The following is a 16,758-nucleotide window of genomic DNA, read 5'->3' as shown; positions in this document are numbered from 1 at the left end:
AGGCTAAGTTGGATTCAAGGATCTTTCCGATGAGATTCTCGGAAGAGAAGGTTATCAAGACCCATGATTCCCTTAACACCTCTATCATTTGAGTCTAAACCAAGACATTTGGTTATCCTGAGATAAACAATCTTCTCTAACTTTTCAAATTTTGTTGTTGTTGTTGTTCATTGCTTCAATGAAATTACCTCCCAAACAAGAAATATGGCCGCTGGTTCTTTCTTACCCAACTTGCCGAGCAAGATATGGAGTACATATAGTTGATCAATAAATATTCTTTTTTTTTAATTTAAAGGAAAACTGGGGCACCTGGGTGGCTCAGTCAGCTAAGCATCCCACCCTTGATTTCAGCTCAGTCATGGTCTCGAGGTTTGTGGGATCGAGCCCCGTGTTGGGCTCTGTGCTGAGATTCTCTGTCTCCCTCTTTCTCTGCCCCTCCCTGACTAGTGCCCTCTCTCTCTCTCTCTCTAAATAAATAAATAAACATTTAAAAACAAACCAAAAAACTTAAAGAAAAAAACTTATAAAAGTGACCTATCTACATTAAGTAAATATGGATAAGAGAAAAGGAAATCTTAACCTTAAACTTTACTACTTTGCTCCAGCCATTTTGGTATGAACACAGCCCCGAACCTCTCCAACTTTTCCGCTGGACTCACGCCTCCCCCTCAAAGGAAAAGAAAGTTGATCAGTACTGTTCACTCCCTTCTCTGGGGATAGGCCCATCCTTACGGGCAAAAATAAGGGCAGGGAGAGAAGTCTCCGCAGTAACTTGTCTAGATGGCTGCGATTCCAGGCAATAAAATGGTGTGAGCTTTTAGCTTTTTGAGGTAAGGTTCTTTCCAGCAAGTGATACTAACTCGTCAAACAGGTGAGACAATGTGGATATGCAACAACATAATTTATTGCATGCATTCACTTGACAAGACTCAGTGGGAGAAGAAACAGGCAGGACAGGGACTCTGGTGTATTGCAGTCCCATGTGTCTAAAGCACAACGTCTTCCCAAAGCCCTTCTCTGACCTCTGGCAATAAAATGAGCTAGCTAGACCACATGTTGCTTTGTGTCCATTTCTCCTTTATTTGCATGTGGTTTTTCTCACCATCGTGTCATTAGACGGACATTGTGGCCATGAGTGTGGGAACGGGGTACGGGCCATGTACTGTTTAGCCTCATTTGGACTCTCTTCTTTTTGGTTAAACTTCATTTGCACTCTTTGCTCATATACCAGGGAAGAGCAAACACTGTAGTTTTCTTTTTCGTGTTTTGAATGTCCCTCCCATAGGCTTAGGGACCTGCATGTATTTGACATAATTTATTGGCTTCACACATTCTATTTCAACTATTCAACCCTGAAGCTTTGTCTTTCTCCTAAGCTCTAGACTTCTCCTTTGATTTCCCACTCCGATCCCCACTGGTCATGGCCACAGTGGGTGGCCGGAGAGTGAAAGCTACTGAGTAACCTCACAAATACTCTGATGCTTCTCCTTGCACTTAAAACTCCATGCAGATTTGATATTCTACTACCATATATGACATCTGTGTTTGTCTTATGCAAACAATGCCTTAAGTCACGGTATAATAATCTGTGGTAGTCTCATACAGATACTGTCTTTAACTGCTATCCAGCTAATTTAACATCCTCCTTCCCATCTTTAAGGAAAACTGATATGCCAGGGAGATGTGTCAAGTTTATCTTGTGGTTCCATCTTCCCTTCACACAATCTAAAACCTTCCTAAGGGACAGAAGGCCCAGGCTGAGAAGTAAGTAATCAATTTTTTCATTACTGGCATTCAAAATTTGACATTTACGTTTTTGACCCTTCTTGATAGACGCTGAAGATACATGATGCATGTATCTTGAAAAATTCTTGAATTTTGCTGGAGCCGGAATGAGACTTATGAGCATGAGTTTCTAGGCCAGTGGCTGGAAGCAGGTCCCTTAGACAGGGAGAGGGGCCTGGCCAGCAGCCAGCACGCACACCGTAGCTTGGCATTCTTATTCTCCAGTTGTCAGGCTCTCAGTTGTTGGGCAAGGAAACTCAAGAAGGTCAAAGGGTTACAGCATATCTTCCCAGCTTTCTCTCCAGCCCCGACATATAATAAATACCTCTAAGCTAAGCCATTTGGCTTATACACCAATGCTATCATTAGATTCAAGTCACTTCTTTATTCAAAGCCCTGCAATGACTTCCCATGACACTGAGGGTAAAATCCACATTCTCTATCATGGCCTACAAGGCCCTATGTGAAATGGCCCCTGCCTACCTCTCTGGCTTCATTCCTTCACATTCTCACTTCTGATAGATAGCAGGGCTTTATCTACTCCCCCGTGGTCAATGCCCCCCCCCCCCCACACCTGGCTTTGCACTGGCTGTCCCCTCTGCCTCTGGCTTTCCTCCCTGACTTTAGCTGGGGCTCTCCCAAGTGTACCTGCTCACAGGCACCTTCCCTGGCCACCTTCTCAGAGAAAAGCTTCCCTAGCACTCTGAAGCCCCCTGCTCTGCTTTCTTTTTTACAGCTCTCGTCACTCTCTCCCATCACCTAAGGTATTTTATGTTCCTCTGTTTCATGTCGCCTCCCTGTCTAGAGAGTAAGCACCCTGGAGATGGGAATCTTGTCTCTGCAGATATGCAGTGAGCATCTGCTACGTGAACGGAAGCTACACGAACCTCCACTTTAGCCAACCTTGAATTATTGTCAGCCACGCTGCCAAAGGCCCGCGTGCCCCCAAGCAACCTCAAACGCAACGACAATCCACTCGGGACCAACCTGAAGCATTAAAGCAGTACGTGTCATACTGTGAGGTGTTGGATGTGAGGATGTACACCCCCGTGTTGTTCGCGGCACAGATGGAGTTGGGGTGGATCCGGGGGATCACCACGTGTCCTTCTATGAACCCGTACCTGCAAGAGACAAGAAGAGGTCACCCACCTGCAAGGCTGTGATGGGGACTTCATAACCGCCATCAACTGACATCTCACACGCTGCGCTGCTTCCCTCAATTCACCCCCGGGGATGCCAGAGGTTTCAACAACTGAGTTGCGTGAAATCCAAAAACAGCAGCAAAGGGAGAAGGAAGGGGATCAACACAGCTGATTTGATTTAAGCTCTATACAGAGCTTTACAAAAGAAAGACGCATGAAAGAAAAACCTGGTTTCAAATGAAATACGTGGGCAGCAGCGTCAAGTCCGTTCAAACATGCGGAGGGAAGCCCGAGCCACGGAGGAGGGCAGAACGGACCACTTTATGATGGGAGATCCACTCTGGCTCTCCATTACCTTCACATCTTCCAGGAAATACATATCACCAGCTCCCGCAGGACAGGACTAGGTGGCTCTTCACTGCAGCCCAGGAATGTCCAAACAGCCTTATTTCCTGGCCCCTCCTCTTCCTTCCCCACCTCACCTTTTCCTGTGATTCCCTTGCTCCAGACTCTGTTACTGCAAACACAACGCCTTATTTATAGGCTAGAAACACAGTACGTTTTGCCTCACGAGCATCCCGGGCATAATTTCATTGCCAGTGGAAGTAGATTGAATGTCATTAAAATGGGAGTAATAGTGATCAAGTAAGTAGATAGTGGTGCCTCATTTAGCTCAGGAATTTTCCAGAGGCAGCACAGTCAGAGAAGCGCATCAGCCCCCTCGGCCCCCACCAGGATGTTTCCAGGAGCAGGGGAGCAGATCCGAGCCGGAGGCCCCTTTGGATACGACAGACAGCACCTGGCCTCTTGTGTCCGCACCGTGGAAGCTAAATACTGCACAATCTCTCCGGAATAGAAAACGCCTCAAAACGAGATGTGGGGCTGGGAAGGAGGTGGTGGCAAGGGTAGGTAGGGCAAAGAGGAAGAGGTTAAATCCAGCAAGTTTCTGAAATCGCAACGCTGGCTCAAATGCTCAGCGTAGATCCTTTTCATCTTTCCTGCCAGAAGCAACGGCACATGGTGCATCCATCGCCTTCCCAGACCCACGAAACTGCTGCGAATCTGAAATGTGCAAGCACACAGAACTCATTAGGTCTATGTTGCAACTGCAGCGCATGACTAATTCCCCATCTGAAAGGACAGACTGGTTTCTCCAAACTCCCGGGCTTGGTGGGCAGAGAGAGAGCAATTAAATGTTAATAGGTTTCCATATATCTGGGAAAGGCTACTAATCAGGGTGGGGCACGCAGAAGAGAGCGGCTGCTAAGGTTTTATGGGAGCCTCGGAGACTCGCCACCTGTCCTGTGGCAGGTATCTGATTCGGAGCAAAATTATGGAAATACGTTTTGCAACACTTACTACCTGCTATGGGTGGAAGGATAGGTTTCTTAGGCCCCTTTGGTTTTCTTTCTTTTTTATTTTAAATTAAAAAAGATTTGGATGTTTATTTTTGAAAGAGAGAGAGCGCACAGAGGAGGGGCACGGAGAGAGAGGGAGACAGAGGATCTGAAATGGGCTCTGTGTTAACATTGCTGAGCCCCACTTGGGGCTCGAACTCATGAACTGTGAGATCACAACCTGAGCCGGAAGTCGGATGTTTCACCGACTGAGCCACCCAGGTGCCCCTTTCTCCCTCCCTCCCTTCCTTCCTTCTAAATTAACAATATCCTTGGTGAGCCTACTCCCCACCCCACCCCCATCACATTTGGGAGATCTGTGGAATACCGACATTCTATAATCTGCATTCCCTTTGTAAGTTATTCCTGAGTCCTTGCCACATCACGCCCCCACTGCCGCTTCTATGTGTCCCACCCTTAACATTTAAATGTGTGTATACTGGCCCAGCAGGTTGCCATTCACAGGGAGGAAAGAAATGCTCCACAAATCCACGCACTTTGCTTCCGCCCCCTTGCAGTCCACCCTTGGGGAGGGTCGTTAAATTCTGGCCCTGGGCTCAGGCGAAGTAGCACCACTGGGGTCTGGACTCCACCCCGTGTACAACGTGGCCCTGGGGAGAGCTGTCCCACTTCTCCAAGCCCCAGTGGCTTCATCCCGAAAGCGGAGTAATAGGATCGACCCAGGGTGTGGTCTGAGGATTGAGGGGATGTGGGCGGCGAGTGAGCAGCAGGGCGCCCAACCTCCAAGTGCACTAGATAGCTAGTGGGGGCCGGAAGAACTTCTCTAGTTTTCAGCAGATGGGAACAGTTCTGTGTCTCCTAAGTATGTCTCGCCTGTATTTCACAATCAAAAGTCAGCTTAGTAAGTCTACTCTTTTTAGGCTACAGGCCTAGTCAGGGCTGTGTTTAAACAATTAGCCTTGGGAACAGAATAAATGGATCTGCTAATTGGCCTTTCTGCACTGCGGCCTGCAGCTGGGGTTTGGGAGATAGCAAAGTTTCTCCCTTGCTCCGCTCCTTCCCTCTTCTCCCAGACCTCGCTCTGAACACACACAGACGACTGTGCACATCTGCCCTTTCTTTCAGAGCTGTACTGCTCCGTAGAACTTTCTGCGACAATGGAAAAGTGCTATAATCTGTGCTGTCCAGTACAGCAGGTACTAATCATCTGTAGCTAGCTGCGCACTCGAATGTCGAATGTCGACGGTGCCGCCGAGGAACCAACGTTTAATTTTATTTAATGGTCGTTAAGGGTAACCTGCCACGTGTGGTGAGTGGCTACCTTATCAGTGCAGTTTTGGAGTAAAGATTTTCCTTTTCAACAGAAGAGTCTCTGCTACCTCCAAATGTGGGTGCGTTACGCTGTAGCCAAAGACGTGGATGGGTGTATGTAACTCACATCTCATGGCTTGGGTAAAGACTTCTGCTGCTTGACTTTTGTAAAGCAGATTGTGTTTGTATGTGTGCGTGTATGATGAGAAAGAGGAAGCGTGTTACCTAATGACACACATTGTGAAAACAGGGGGAGGCTGCTGGCTGGGTGGTGACTTCAGAGCAGTTGTTCACGCTACCCAGAGCTCTTCTAGTGAAAACAAAACAAACCACTTCACCGTGGCTGTCACCACTGCCGGCTCTTAATGTGCCCCACTCACCACAGGGCCATTGAAAACTCAAAACCAGGAGGCCACTGCCTGCTGTGACCGTCCTGCAGCAGAAGGGTCACGGAGCACCGTGATGTCCTGTACAAGGTCCCTCAAGAGGCCTTCTGGGTCCCTCTGACCACTTCCCAATCATGTGTAATAACGAATCTTAATAATCGTCATGCTCAATTATTTACGGTCTCAAACGAGAGCAACACAGAAGAGAAACAAACGAGAGACAGAGAGAGAGAGGGAGAAAAAGACAGAAGAGAGACTGAGAGAGGGAGTTATTTGAAAAACCTTGCTTTGAGCCAAGTCTGCAGAGCCAAGACTCCGCCAGGCACGTATTTATTTTAAACACTGTTATTTGGTTTACGTTTTCTTGTGGTCCCGACAATGATATTGCACGCTTCTTCAAAGTGGGGAGAGCGCTGTGGAAGCACTTTTGGCAAGAGGATTCCAACCGTTGACCCTTAATGGCCCCCTTTGGGCAACCCCACCATGAGTCACAAAGGTGTCTTTAGCCAGCTTTAAACTCCAGTTGCCTTACAGGTTTCAGGTTGACGTGGCCAAATTAATAGGTGGGGCCCACCCTTCTGGCAACCGTCCATCCATCATCCGTCAGGGAGGAGCCTCCCGGTTCTAAGCCCCACCCCCCCTTGCCTCTCACCTGCAGGTCTCAAACCCGACGCTCAGGGCTTTCTCCATCTGGGTCATGGTGGGCAGGGTACTGTTAAAAGCCTTGCAGAGGTCAGCAGCCTCCGTCTTCGAGATGCTGTAGCGGCCGTTTTTCTCCACGTGGAACACACCTGCGTATCGGCAGGTTATGTTCAAATCTGTGGATAAGACAGAAATGTTAGATGCTTCTGCATACATTCCTGGGAAGGGTAAGAAGTTTGTTTTAGGGTAGATTCATTAAAAAGACTCATTTAGGGGGTGCCTGGATGGCTCAGTCGGTAAGGCATCCAACTCTCGGTTTTGGCTCAGGTCATGGTCTCACGGTTCATGAGTTTGAGCCCCACTTAAGGCTCTGTGATGACGGTACAGATCCTGCTTGGGATTCTCTCTCTCTCTCTCTCTCTCTTTTAAAATAAATAAATAAACTTAAAAAAAGACATTTATAAAACCTCTCTGCTGGCCAGAGCCTTCCACATTCACACAGCATTCCAAAGCCCCACATGTTCAGCTCAACGCTGAGATCAGATACAGTAAAGCAGGGTCACTCTGACTTTCTCTCCATCAATTGCTTTACCACCAAATTTTTAAAAAGCATAGGATTTCTTTCTGATTATGAAAGTAATATAACTTGTAGAAAATCGACAAAATTCAGGGAAGTAATGAAGGAAAAGCAAGGCCACCACTAAGAAAATTACTGCCAACAGTTTAAATATTTTGCTGTATCTTCTTTCAGTTTTCTGAGTGTGTGTGTGTGCGCGCACGTGCGCGCATATGCTTGTGTATATACTTATGTACTTACATAGTGAACATGGTACTAAATACACAGTTTTTGATTTGGTGGCCTTTTTTCCCACTTAATCCTATACTATGAGCATTTTCCCACGACCATGTGGTATTGCTCCCATAATTTACAACCTCTAGTGGCCTCTTGCTGTACGCAGAATAAATGTCCTTATCATGGCTGATAAGACCTACATGAGCTGGCTCCTGTCTCCCTCTCTAACATTTTGTAGCTCACTCTGCTCCAGCCATGAAGCTTGCCTTCAGCTCCTTTGGACATTCTGAGCTCTTTGCCACCTTAGAATACTTTTATCTGCCATCCCTCTGTCTGAAATGTTCTGTCCTTAGATCATGGCCTTCTGTGTTTTGGCTCCACGTCACCCTCACTTCCCTGAACACTGTTATCCGACCCACGGTGTCTCCCTCACTCACCCTGCTCTTGTGCCTCCACAGCAACTTGTTTATTTGTTTGTGTATTTATTCTTATCCATCCACCCTTCCTGTGATGGAAGCCCCCCCAAAAGCAAAACATTTTCTCTGTTTATAGTGTTTCTTTAATTCTCACAACAGTGTGACAGAGAGTAGATGTTCAACCAATATTTACTGAATGAATAAATGACTCATTGAAACTTCCTAAGAAACACACTCAGCATGTTGACAGATAGAGCCAAGATCAGTTGCTGCCTCCCAAGAGTCCGTGACATTCAAAATGAAGCCCAACGGCTATCAACCGGTTAAGGAATTATTGAACCTGTGAGCTTTTGTGGATTTTGCAGACATTAACCTAAACTCTCAATAAGGAGCTAAAAAATTATCTGACTCTACCTGATCCTGTGTAACCATCTCAAAAGGCTTCCGACCCCTTCATAGAAAACCCATTATTTCTCGAGGACTGTATTATCCCCGATAAACTCCAACCCAGAAAGTTAAGTCATTGAAACTGTCCCGGTGAAGCATTCTTCCTCGAGCCTCAAGGGCAGTCCTTTCCTAAGGAAGCTTACCTTAGGAAGCTTACCTTCCTCGGCACCTACCGCATGGTGGCCCACATGCCAGGCCAGGCACCACATCACTAGTCAGGAGCCCGGTCTGGCTTCAGACAAAACTGACTTTAACTCAGACCCCACCTCTCACTTGGCCTGCTCCAGAGGTGGTCAGAAGATGCTGTGTGTTTATTAATGAGAAAGTTGAGTCTCAGAGAAGTGAGCTACCCCAGGAAGCGAACATTTCTGTCTAGAGCCTGTGGTTGACTTCCTGAATCTCAGCTGCTTTGGTCTATGGTTCTGAGCCGGTAGCCAGGGGAGGGGGAGGGGGAGGCCTGTTCCTGCAGTGTCCCCGGGCCCCCAGCACCTTTGGGGTTCCGTGTCACATCATCTTCCACGGACCCTGACAGGTGAACCATATGTATGTCTGTAGTGTTTATAGGCGAAGAAACTGAAGCTCAGGAAACAGAAACAACTTCCTGAAGTTGCCCAGCTATTATGAGGCAGAGCTGGGATCCTATCTCAGGTCTGGGTCACACCCAACCCCCCTCCAAACACTTCGCTGCGTGCCCTGGAATTCCTTCGTATCCCTGGAGCAAGGCTGAGCTCTACGGGGAAGAGGCACCCCTACACGATTAGTACATGAGGACTAAGATAGGGTTAGCATTACTGCGCTGGATGGACAGCAAGCGCTTTCTCCTTTCTAAGCAGGAAGCAGGCACCAACCACCCACCAACGGTGTCTGGAGATCGCAAAATGAGATGATGAGAGAGAGAACCATAACATTTCCGTATGACTTTCCGGACCCTGAAAATACTAAAAGAAGAAACAAGAAATGAAGCTTTGAAAAGACATCAGCAGGGGCGCCTGGATGGCTTAGTCGGTTAAGCGTCCGACTTTCGCTTAGGTCATGATCTCGCGGTTCGTGGGTTCGAGCCCTGCGTCGGGCTCTCTGCTGACTGCCAGCTCAGAGCCTGGAGCCTATTTCAGAGTCTGTGTCTCCCTCTCTCTCTAATCCTCCTCTGTTCACGCTGTCTCTCTCTCTCTCCTAGAAATAAATTAAAAAAAAAAAAAGAAAGAAAAGACATCAGCCGATATCAATCGCTCCTCTCTCTCTCTCTTTCTGTATCATTAGGCCGTAGGTTCTTTTTAAAAGCATCAGAACTAACTGGAATGGAGAGTTGTGTTTTCGTGTGGTTAATTGTCCTTCTGGAGCCACGCACACTTGGCTGTTGAGGCAGGAACACAGAGGAGGGAAATGCACGAGGCCCTTTTGAAATACTGTTTGTTCTCACTGACATTTTCAGCTTTGGCCTTTGTCAGCCCATCTGCACACCGGGGAAACCGGGGTGTCGGCCCTTCCGGCAGCTCTCCCTGGCTAGTCTACAAAAGTAAAACACAGCTTCCCAACCAACTCCTAGGAGGTAAGGCTGCCGGGGGAGGCCTCCGCAGATGCCAGGAGAGGCGACTGCCCGGCAGCGCGTAGCCAGGTGGCCGCTGTCACCCCCAGGTTAAAAATAAGCCACCACGGATGATGGTTTGGAGCTGAATGGCAGTTTCTGTCGTATTAAAATTAATTCTAGTTTGCCACCTGGCATCCAGAACATGCAAATGCAAAAGGAACTGAGACTTTTGAATAAAATGCCTTGAGTTCCATATGCAGCGGCCGGCGGCCAGCCTGACCGGCCAGACAATACGCACATGCACGGTGGGAGCCTGTCTACACGGCTGAGTGCAGGAAGTGCACGTGGTTGCGTGCGCCTGTCCTTCCAGCCACCACAGGGGGAAACAGGTAAACTCAGCCTTCAGCCATCCTCGACTAGGAGGCGTCCACGGGCCTGCCACACAGCAAGGATCGGCAAAGGGCCGCCACGAGCATGAAGAAATCCTGTGCAGACTGGAAGTTCCTCGGCTTCCATTTACCTTCATCTAACAGACGAGGTCCTGCTGCTAATGCTGATGGATTTTAGCCGCCGAGGGATGGTGCCCGAAACTTCACATCAAGGCAACTCTCCCTGTGAGGGCTTACAGTCCTTCCCCTCCGGGTCCCTCTGACCTTAAAAGGAACTAAGCTGTCAGGGCTGTGTATCCTTTAATAATTTATGAAGACTTTCCAACAGGCTTCCTTAACACTTATGCAAACCCAAATTATGACTCCAAAGGATACTGATAATACCAACAGCAACAACAGTAGCAAATATGCATTGTGCACTTAAATATATGCCAGACGCTCCTCTAAACACTTCACAAGCGCTAACTCAATTTTATCCTTAAAACAACCTACGATGTAGGTAATATCCCTGCTTTCCAGATATAGAAACTGAGGTGCAGAGAAGGGAGGAAACATGGCCAGGTTCACAGGGCCAGTAATGATGGAGCTGGGATTCAAATCCAGCTAGTCTGATACCACGCATCCACGGACTTGACCCCTAGGCTGCTACTCCCAACCCCGATTTAGGTAACTTTTTTTTTTTAATTTTTTTTTAATGTTTTATTTGTTTCTAGGAGAGAGAAAGAGACAGCGTGAGCAGGGGAGGGTCAGAGAGAGAGGGAGACACAGAATCCGAAACAGGCTCCAGGCTCTGAGCTGGCAGTCAGCACAGAGCCCGATGCGGGGCTTGAACCCACGAACCGGGAGATCATGACCTAAGCGAAAGTCGGACGCTGAACCGACTAAGCCACCCAGGCGCCCCCGATTTAGGTAACTTTTTATGACCTCTCAGCCTCCCCAGTACATAGCTGAGAGTATTTCCAAGGTTTAAGCAAAGTTAAGAGCAAGGCTGAGGTGTGGGTAGCCGTGGGTCACAGATCCCCAGACAGGGCACCAGACAGTGGCCGTGGCATCGACCACACTATAAACATAGAAGCAGCACTTCCCAGATGTGTGTGCGTCTCTCCTGAAAAATTGAGACTTCTGTGATTAGGGATCTGTTATGACTCAAAAGGCTAATACTGAATGTCCAATTTTATCTCTCAAATAAACGTTTCCAACTGAAAAGAAGTCAAGAATGTTTTCCGTTGAACCCTCTGGTCTCCAATAAATTTCCTGTATCGTGTAATAAATAAACTGTCCCAAGTCCCTCCCTCTGAGAGACCCAACAGGCAACAGTAACTATTCAAGGCCACTTCCAGATTCAGGGAAGAGCCTCTCTGAAGGGAGAAATGCCACCCAAGCCACCAGAATGCTCATTACTATAGGAGGGTCAGAGGGGTCATGGAGTCTGGCACCCAGAGAGCTCATCACCCACAGGGGAATAAGTATGAGTCCCTTTCTTGTCTAACGTACTCCCTGGCACCAGACTCACAGGCAGGCTGGTAGTTCAGCTTATTGAGGACCCTCCCACAGCTGGCTTCAAATTCTGACATAGTCACTCACTCCAGGTTATAAGGCTGGCTAGTTCCTTCCCCTCTCTGACACTCTGTCTTCTCCTCCATGGGTTGACAATACCAACCCTTCAGGGTTTGATACGGTGTTTGGCACTTACTTCGAATCAATGGTATTGCATGCCTATTAGTTGCTTATATACATCAGCCAATTGAATTCTCACAAAAATGTTACGAAGGAGGTACTATTGCTAAACCCATTTTAGAGACAAGGAAACTGAGGCACAAATAGGTTCAATAACTTGTCCCTGGTCATCCAAATGAGAAAGGCAGGGATCTAACCGCTGTGCTTTGCCGCTAATGATGCAGGGCTCTGGGATCAATCCATTCTTATTTGGATAAATCCTACCTGACCCATAACACCATTAATCTTACCTATATTTTCCACTAAGCTACAGATCAAGGAAAATAGGTCTCTCTAGTAAAATCGGCCCCAACACATTTTAAAACCTTGCCAAATGAGATTGCAAGGCTGGAGATGAATAACGCCTTGGTTTGCCCCGGTCTCTCCCTAAGTGGTAGAAAAATCACACCATCTGCTGAGTAGAGCATTGTGTAATGTTCCCTAGCTTGCTATCAGCCACATGTCCACTTCCTGAGAGGTGAGTGGGGACTGAGGTGGTCACACAGCTCCCTAGTGATAGAGCTGAGTGATAAGAGCCTTTCCATCCAGATCCACCAGCTGGTCTTGGGGACGGGGGAGTTGGGGGGGGGCATCTATAAACCTGTGAAATTGTGTGCAAGCCTAGGTGTGTATGTGTATCTATGTGTGCAAGTGTGTGCGTGTGTGTGCGTGTGTGTGCGTGTGTGTGTGCGTGTGTGTGTTGAGTTGTTTGGGTGGAACAGCATCCCCAGGTTCCATTAGTTTCTCAAAGAAGTCTACGACATCAATGGGTAAAGAATAACAAGAAACTATTATCTTCAGGGTCTCTTCAGTAATGAGAGAGTCCAGGATTCTGGAATTTTGGAACTTCCTTGTGGGCTTATGACAGCAGGGACTGTGTTTCTCCCTCATCACTGTGTCCCCAGTACCCAGCACAACCCTGCACAGAGTAGGCACATGTTGAACAAATGAATGAATGAATAAATAAATGAGTGAATACTCTATGGCGCCCTCAACACTCAGGACAAGTAGACTTGGGAGGTGCGAAAAGAATAGCTCTCAAGTCCATTCCCCACATGACATGGGAAGACTCACCAGCTGGGCCTTGTTGAGAATTCCCTGTTGGACACTTAAAATGTCTTCAACATGAAGCATCTGCTTCTGAGAGCCTTTGCTATTCTCCCCAGAAGCCAATGTTTCAAGAGACCAGCTTTCAGTTTTGGAACTGGCTTGGTCTAAGTTTTGTCTACAATGGCATCCTGTCATAGGGCCATTTCTGAGGTCAGGTCTCCTGAGAGAGGGTGACAGCCCTGCTGTGTCCTGGGTGAAGGCCACCAGAAGGCAGCCCACAGTCTGTGCCCAGAGACTCTTGGTTCTACACACCAGACTTCTGCAGATGGTCCCAAATGAACTAATTTATTCTCTATCATGAGCCACCCAGATGTGCCTGGTCCCTTTTGTCGTTTCCCCCGGAGGGATAAGCTAGAATAGGATTTCTTTTCTACTGATGTGGTCCCAGAGTTGGCTATGTGTCTGGGGAAGTTGCTTTCTCTCGAAGTTAGGAATAGGGCCAGTTGCTGGGACCCGAAGCCTTGTGCCGTTCCCACGGCCATGCAGAGGACTGCCAGCAGTGGGCCAGCGCGGGCACTGGGCCATGTGACATTTCGCCATTTACACCTCAGAATTCATGTAATTCTCACCACAATCCTGTGCGGTTGGCACACTCCGTTTTAGGCAGGAGGTAACTGATTCATTGAGAAGACATGGTAACCGCAGCTCACCAGCAGGGGCTGGGTTTCGTTTGGACTGGGTGGTCCAGCTGATGACACTGAGGTGTGACTGGCACCCTGTGCATGGGCCAGATGCTAGGACTCTGGGAAGCCACTGTCCTCTGTGTGGTTTTTAAAGTGCAGAGAGGCAAGCACTAAAAGAGAGCTCTGGAAAGAGGAATTTGAGCTTCTGGGGTATTATTTTAAAATCAGAGGTCCCTTGATTCGGGGCCCTAAGGCTCAGAAGCCCTCCCTAATGGAACACCCACCCTCCCCCTGGGGAGAAGATTCGGAGGTCTCCATGTTCACTGAATTTCCCCAACAGCAGGCTGCTTACCTCTTTCTGATTCTACCCGTGCTTGTCCCATGATCCCCTTGGGAGCTGAGAATCCAGCCCGAGTGACAGCCTCAGGTTTCCCATGCCTTTCACAGCCTCTGGCCCAACCAGGCAGGGCAAATGAAGAGAGGATCCCGGGACTCAGGGTTGGCCCAGGGCTGGTTCACCAGACCACAGGCTCTCCTTGTACCATTCTGAGGATGTCTCCTGCCCAGCCCAGAAATCTCAGCCGACCAAACAAACACCAGGCCAATCAAGCAGGGAGCATGGCCCTCCAGACTGATGGCAGTCACCTCCTTTGGGCTCCAGGGAGTGATTGGCATGCAAGCCTCCCGGGCACCGGCAGCTGCATTTTCATAGTGTTTGTCATGAAAAAGCCAGGATTCTGTTTCTGTCTTCTGATTTGCTGAGCTCATGTCTAAAAAAAGACTGCACAACTCACAAACCTAACTGAACTGATTCTGATAGAAGCAGGCAGAGAAAAGGGCGTTTTTTAAAAGGCATTATGGCGAATTGGTCATCTGTGCTTAAAGCCAGGTGGGGCAGCAGACAGCTTCCAACCAAATTCTCTTGGGACACAAGAGCAAACGGAATCCAGAATGACTGGGCAGAGTCCCCCCAGCGAGCTGTGAGAAAAGCAGGGCCTCGGGGTCCATAACTGCTAGATGGCTGACTCCTAGTCCAGTGCTCTTACTCCTGATTTCCTTTTATAAGAGGCCTGAGCAAGTTGTTCCCAATAAAACCACAACCCACTGTCTCAATAGGACATGAAGAAACCGTTCTGTTGTTCATTTCTTTGACTGTTTGATGTCTTCAAAGCCCACGAGTTTCCATCCAGGACTCTCCTAGCTCTGAGAGCCCCTGCTGCCACTCAGGCCCGCCAGGCCAGAAGGCTGGCCACCTTCCCGCTGCCCCCACGTCACCCTCCCCCATCCCCTGATGCCCATGTGATGGGCGCCGGGTGAAAGGATCTATTGTTCAGGATCCATATCTGAATGAGGCCAAAATCACACTCAGTGGCCGAATCGCCTTTGGCTGCCCAGTGCAGAGCATGAGTCTTGGGTGACTCAGTCTCTCCCGGAATTGCCCCGGAGGTGGGTGAGGGTTTAATGAGCAGAGAAAATAGTCATCCACTATTATACCCAGAGAATTTCCTCCAGAATGTGTCCTGGGCTGCTTTCAACTGAGCTATTCATCTCTTGGCACTCAGAAAGGAAACGCACCCCAACTTCTTGGCGTCTGGCTGCACCCCCTGACCTTTTAGCCTCTTGTCCATGGAACATAGAGCCCAGCATGGCAGCCAACATGAACCAACGGGGGCCCATTATGCCTGCTCCGTCAGGGACGAGTCCAAGGGAGCCCTCGGCCACTACCCTGGACTCACCCAACGGAGCTCTTGGGTTGTTTCCCCAGCCTGAAGTAAGACCTCACCCCTGCCTCCTCGTGGGGTGACGGGAAGGGGTGGAGAGAGCCTCTTTAGGTTCCCACCCGATCCTGGATCCCACATGGTCTTTCCAGCAAAGGACAGGGTGTGCCCCAGACCTGTCATCTCACTGTACATCTCTGGAAAGTCAAGTGGCCTTTGGTGAACGAGTCTCCAGGAAGAGAGAAAGAGAGAAACCACAGTGTGTACACCTGCATGTTGCCATGGCGATCAGGAAACACTCGGGTCTGGCCTTGAAACCTGTGTTTTCTTCTTTTTTGATCATATCAGTTTAGCAGATTTGACTAGCACAAACCCAGGATGTGGTAAATGAAATGAAAAAGCATCTCAGGGGCCCACATGGGGTTTTTCCTGTTGCAAGTAGGAAAGAAAAGGGGGGTCCCACTATGGTAACTAGATTGGTTTTTCCTGGTGCAGTGACAATTACAGCAGCAGCACCTCATTCTTGTACAGCCTTTGCTCAGGTTTGTCACCTGTACTTTGAAGAACGGGCTGACTTTATTTAGTGCGAGGGAAGTACTTCAACGAATGCCGAGACAGACCGAGACTGTCACTCACAGGTGGCAGCTGCGTTTCAGGGTGGTTAGTGGGTCACTGACACGCTGGTGAGCTAGGGGCCCCCCTTTGGGACGAGGAACTGGCTCTAGCCTAAGTCCTGTTAATTATAAGCCGCATGACCTTGAGTAATTCACTCCAGCCCCCAGGTTCACACCTCGCCTTCTTACCTCCCAGGACGAAATAAACAGTTAGGGAACACTTGGCGCTGGTGGGAGGAAAGGGGGAGGAACGACATGCACACCTGGGACAGTATTAAACTCTCAGATAGCTTCTCGAAAATCCAATATTAATTAAGACCGCGTTTGGGCTGCAAGCCCAGCAGAGCAGACAGATCAAAGTGTAAGCAAGCCTCCATAATCTTGCCACGTGGGTGGTTTCCTTCTCCAATTACAAAGCATTTCCACACCCCAAAGCAGCTCTGTGAGGCCCATCGGGTAGATACCGTGGACCCATTTTACAGATGAAGAAACCAAGGAACAAGAGATCCAGAGACGCAAAGTTCTGCAGACTTTGAATAACATCCAGACCTCAGCTCAGGTTTTCAAGGTCTTCTCGTTCCCCCCGTTATTGGTGGCGCTGCCCTCTGCATCTTGGGTTGTTACCGAGCAAAGGGGAAAGGTGGGTGCTCAGAGAGTAGACTGACGGTTTTCAGGCCCCTCCCCACCATGCTGTTTGAGGCAGAACCACAATATTTTGGGCAGGTCACGGCAAAGCTGTCCCAGTGGGAGCTGGAGTGAAGCACCCCAGACCTCGTTCTTACC

The 16,758-nt window shown here is 48.6% G+C and overlaps 1 protein-coding gene across 4 annotated transcripts in view; it reads right to left on the bottom strand.

Moving 5' to 3' along the window:
- CD44 (CD44 molecule (IN blood group)) overlaps positions 1-16,758 on the bottom strand; it is a 90,201-nt gene that overhangs the window by 47,109 nt on the left and 26,334 nt on the right. For all 4 annotated transcript variants that reach the window (XM_077777513.1, XM_077777514.1, XM_077777515.1 and 1 more), the window contains exons 2-3: positions 6,635-6,800; positions 2,773-2,906 (exon numbers count right to left, since the gene is read on the bottom strand). In XM_077777513.1, the coding sequence (XP_077633639.1) occupies positions 2,773-2,906; positions 6,635-6,800 (300 nt within the window). The remainder of the gene's footprint in view (positions 1-2,772; positions 2,907-6,634; positions 6,801-16,758) is intronic.

This window comes from Crocuta crocuta, unplaced genomic scaffold, assembly GCF_008692635.1.
Source record: "Crocuta crocuta isolate KB4526 unplaced genomic scaffold, BGI_CrCroc_1.0 scaffold384, whole genome shotgun sequence".
NCBI classification, from domain to species: Eukaryota; Metazoa; Chordata; class Mammalia; order Carnivora; family Hyaenidae; genus Crocuta; species Crocuta crocuta.
This window is presented reverse-complemented; position numbering and strand designations above follow the sequence as displayed.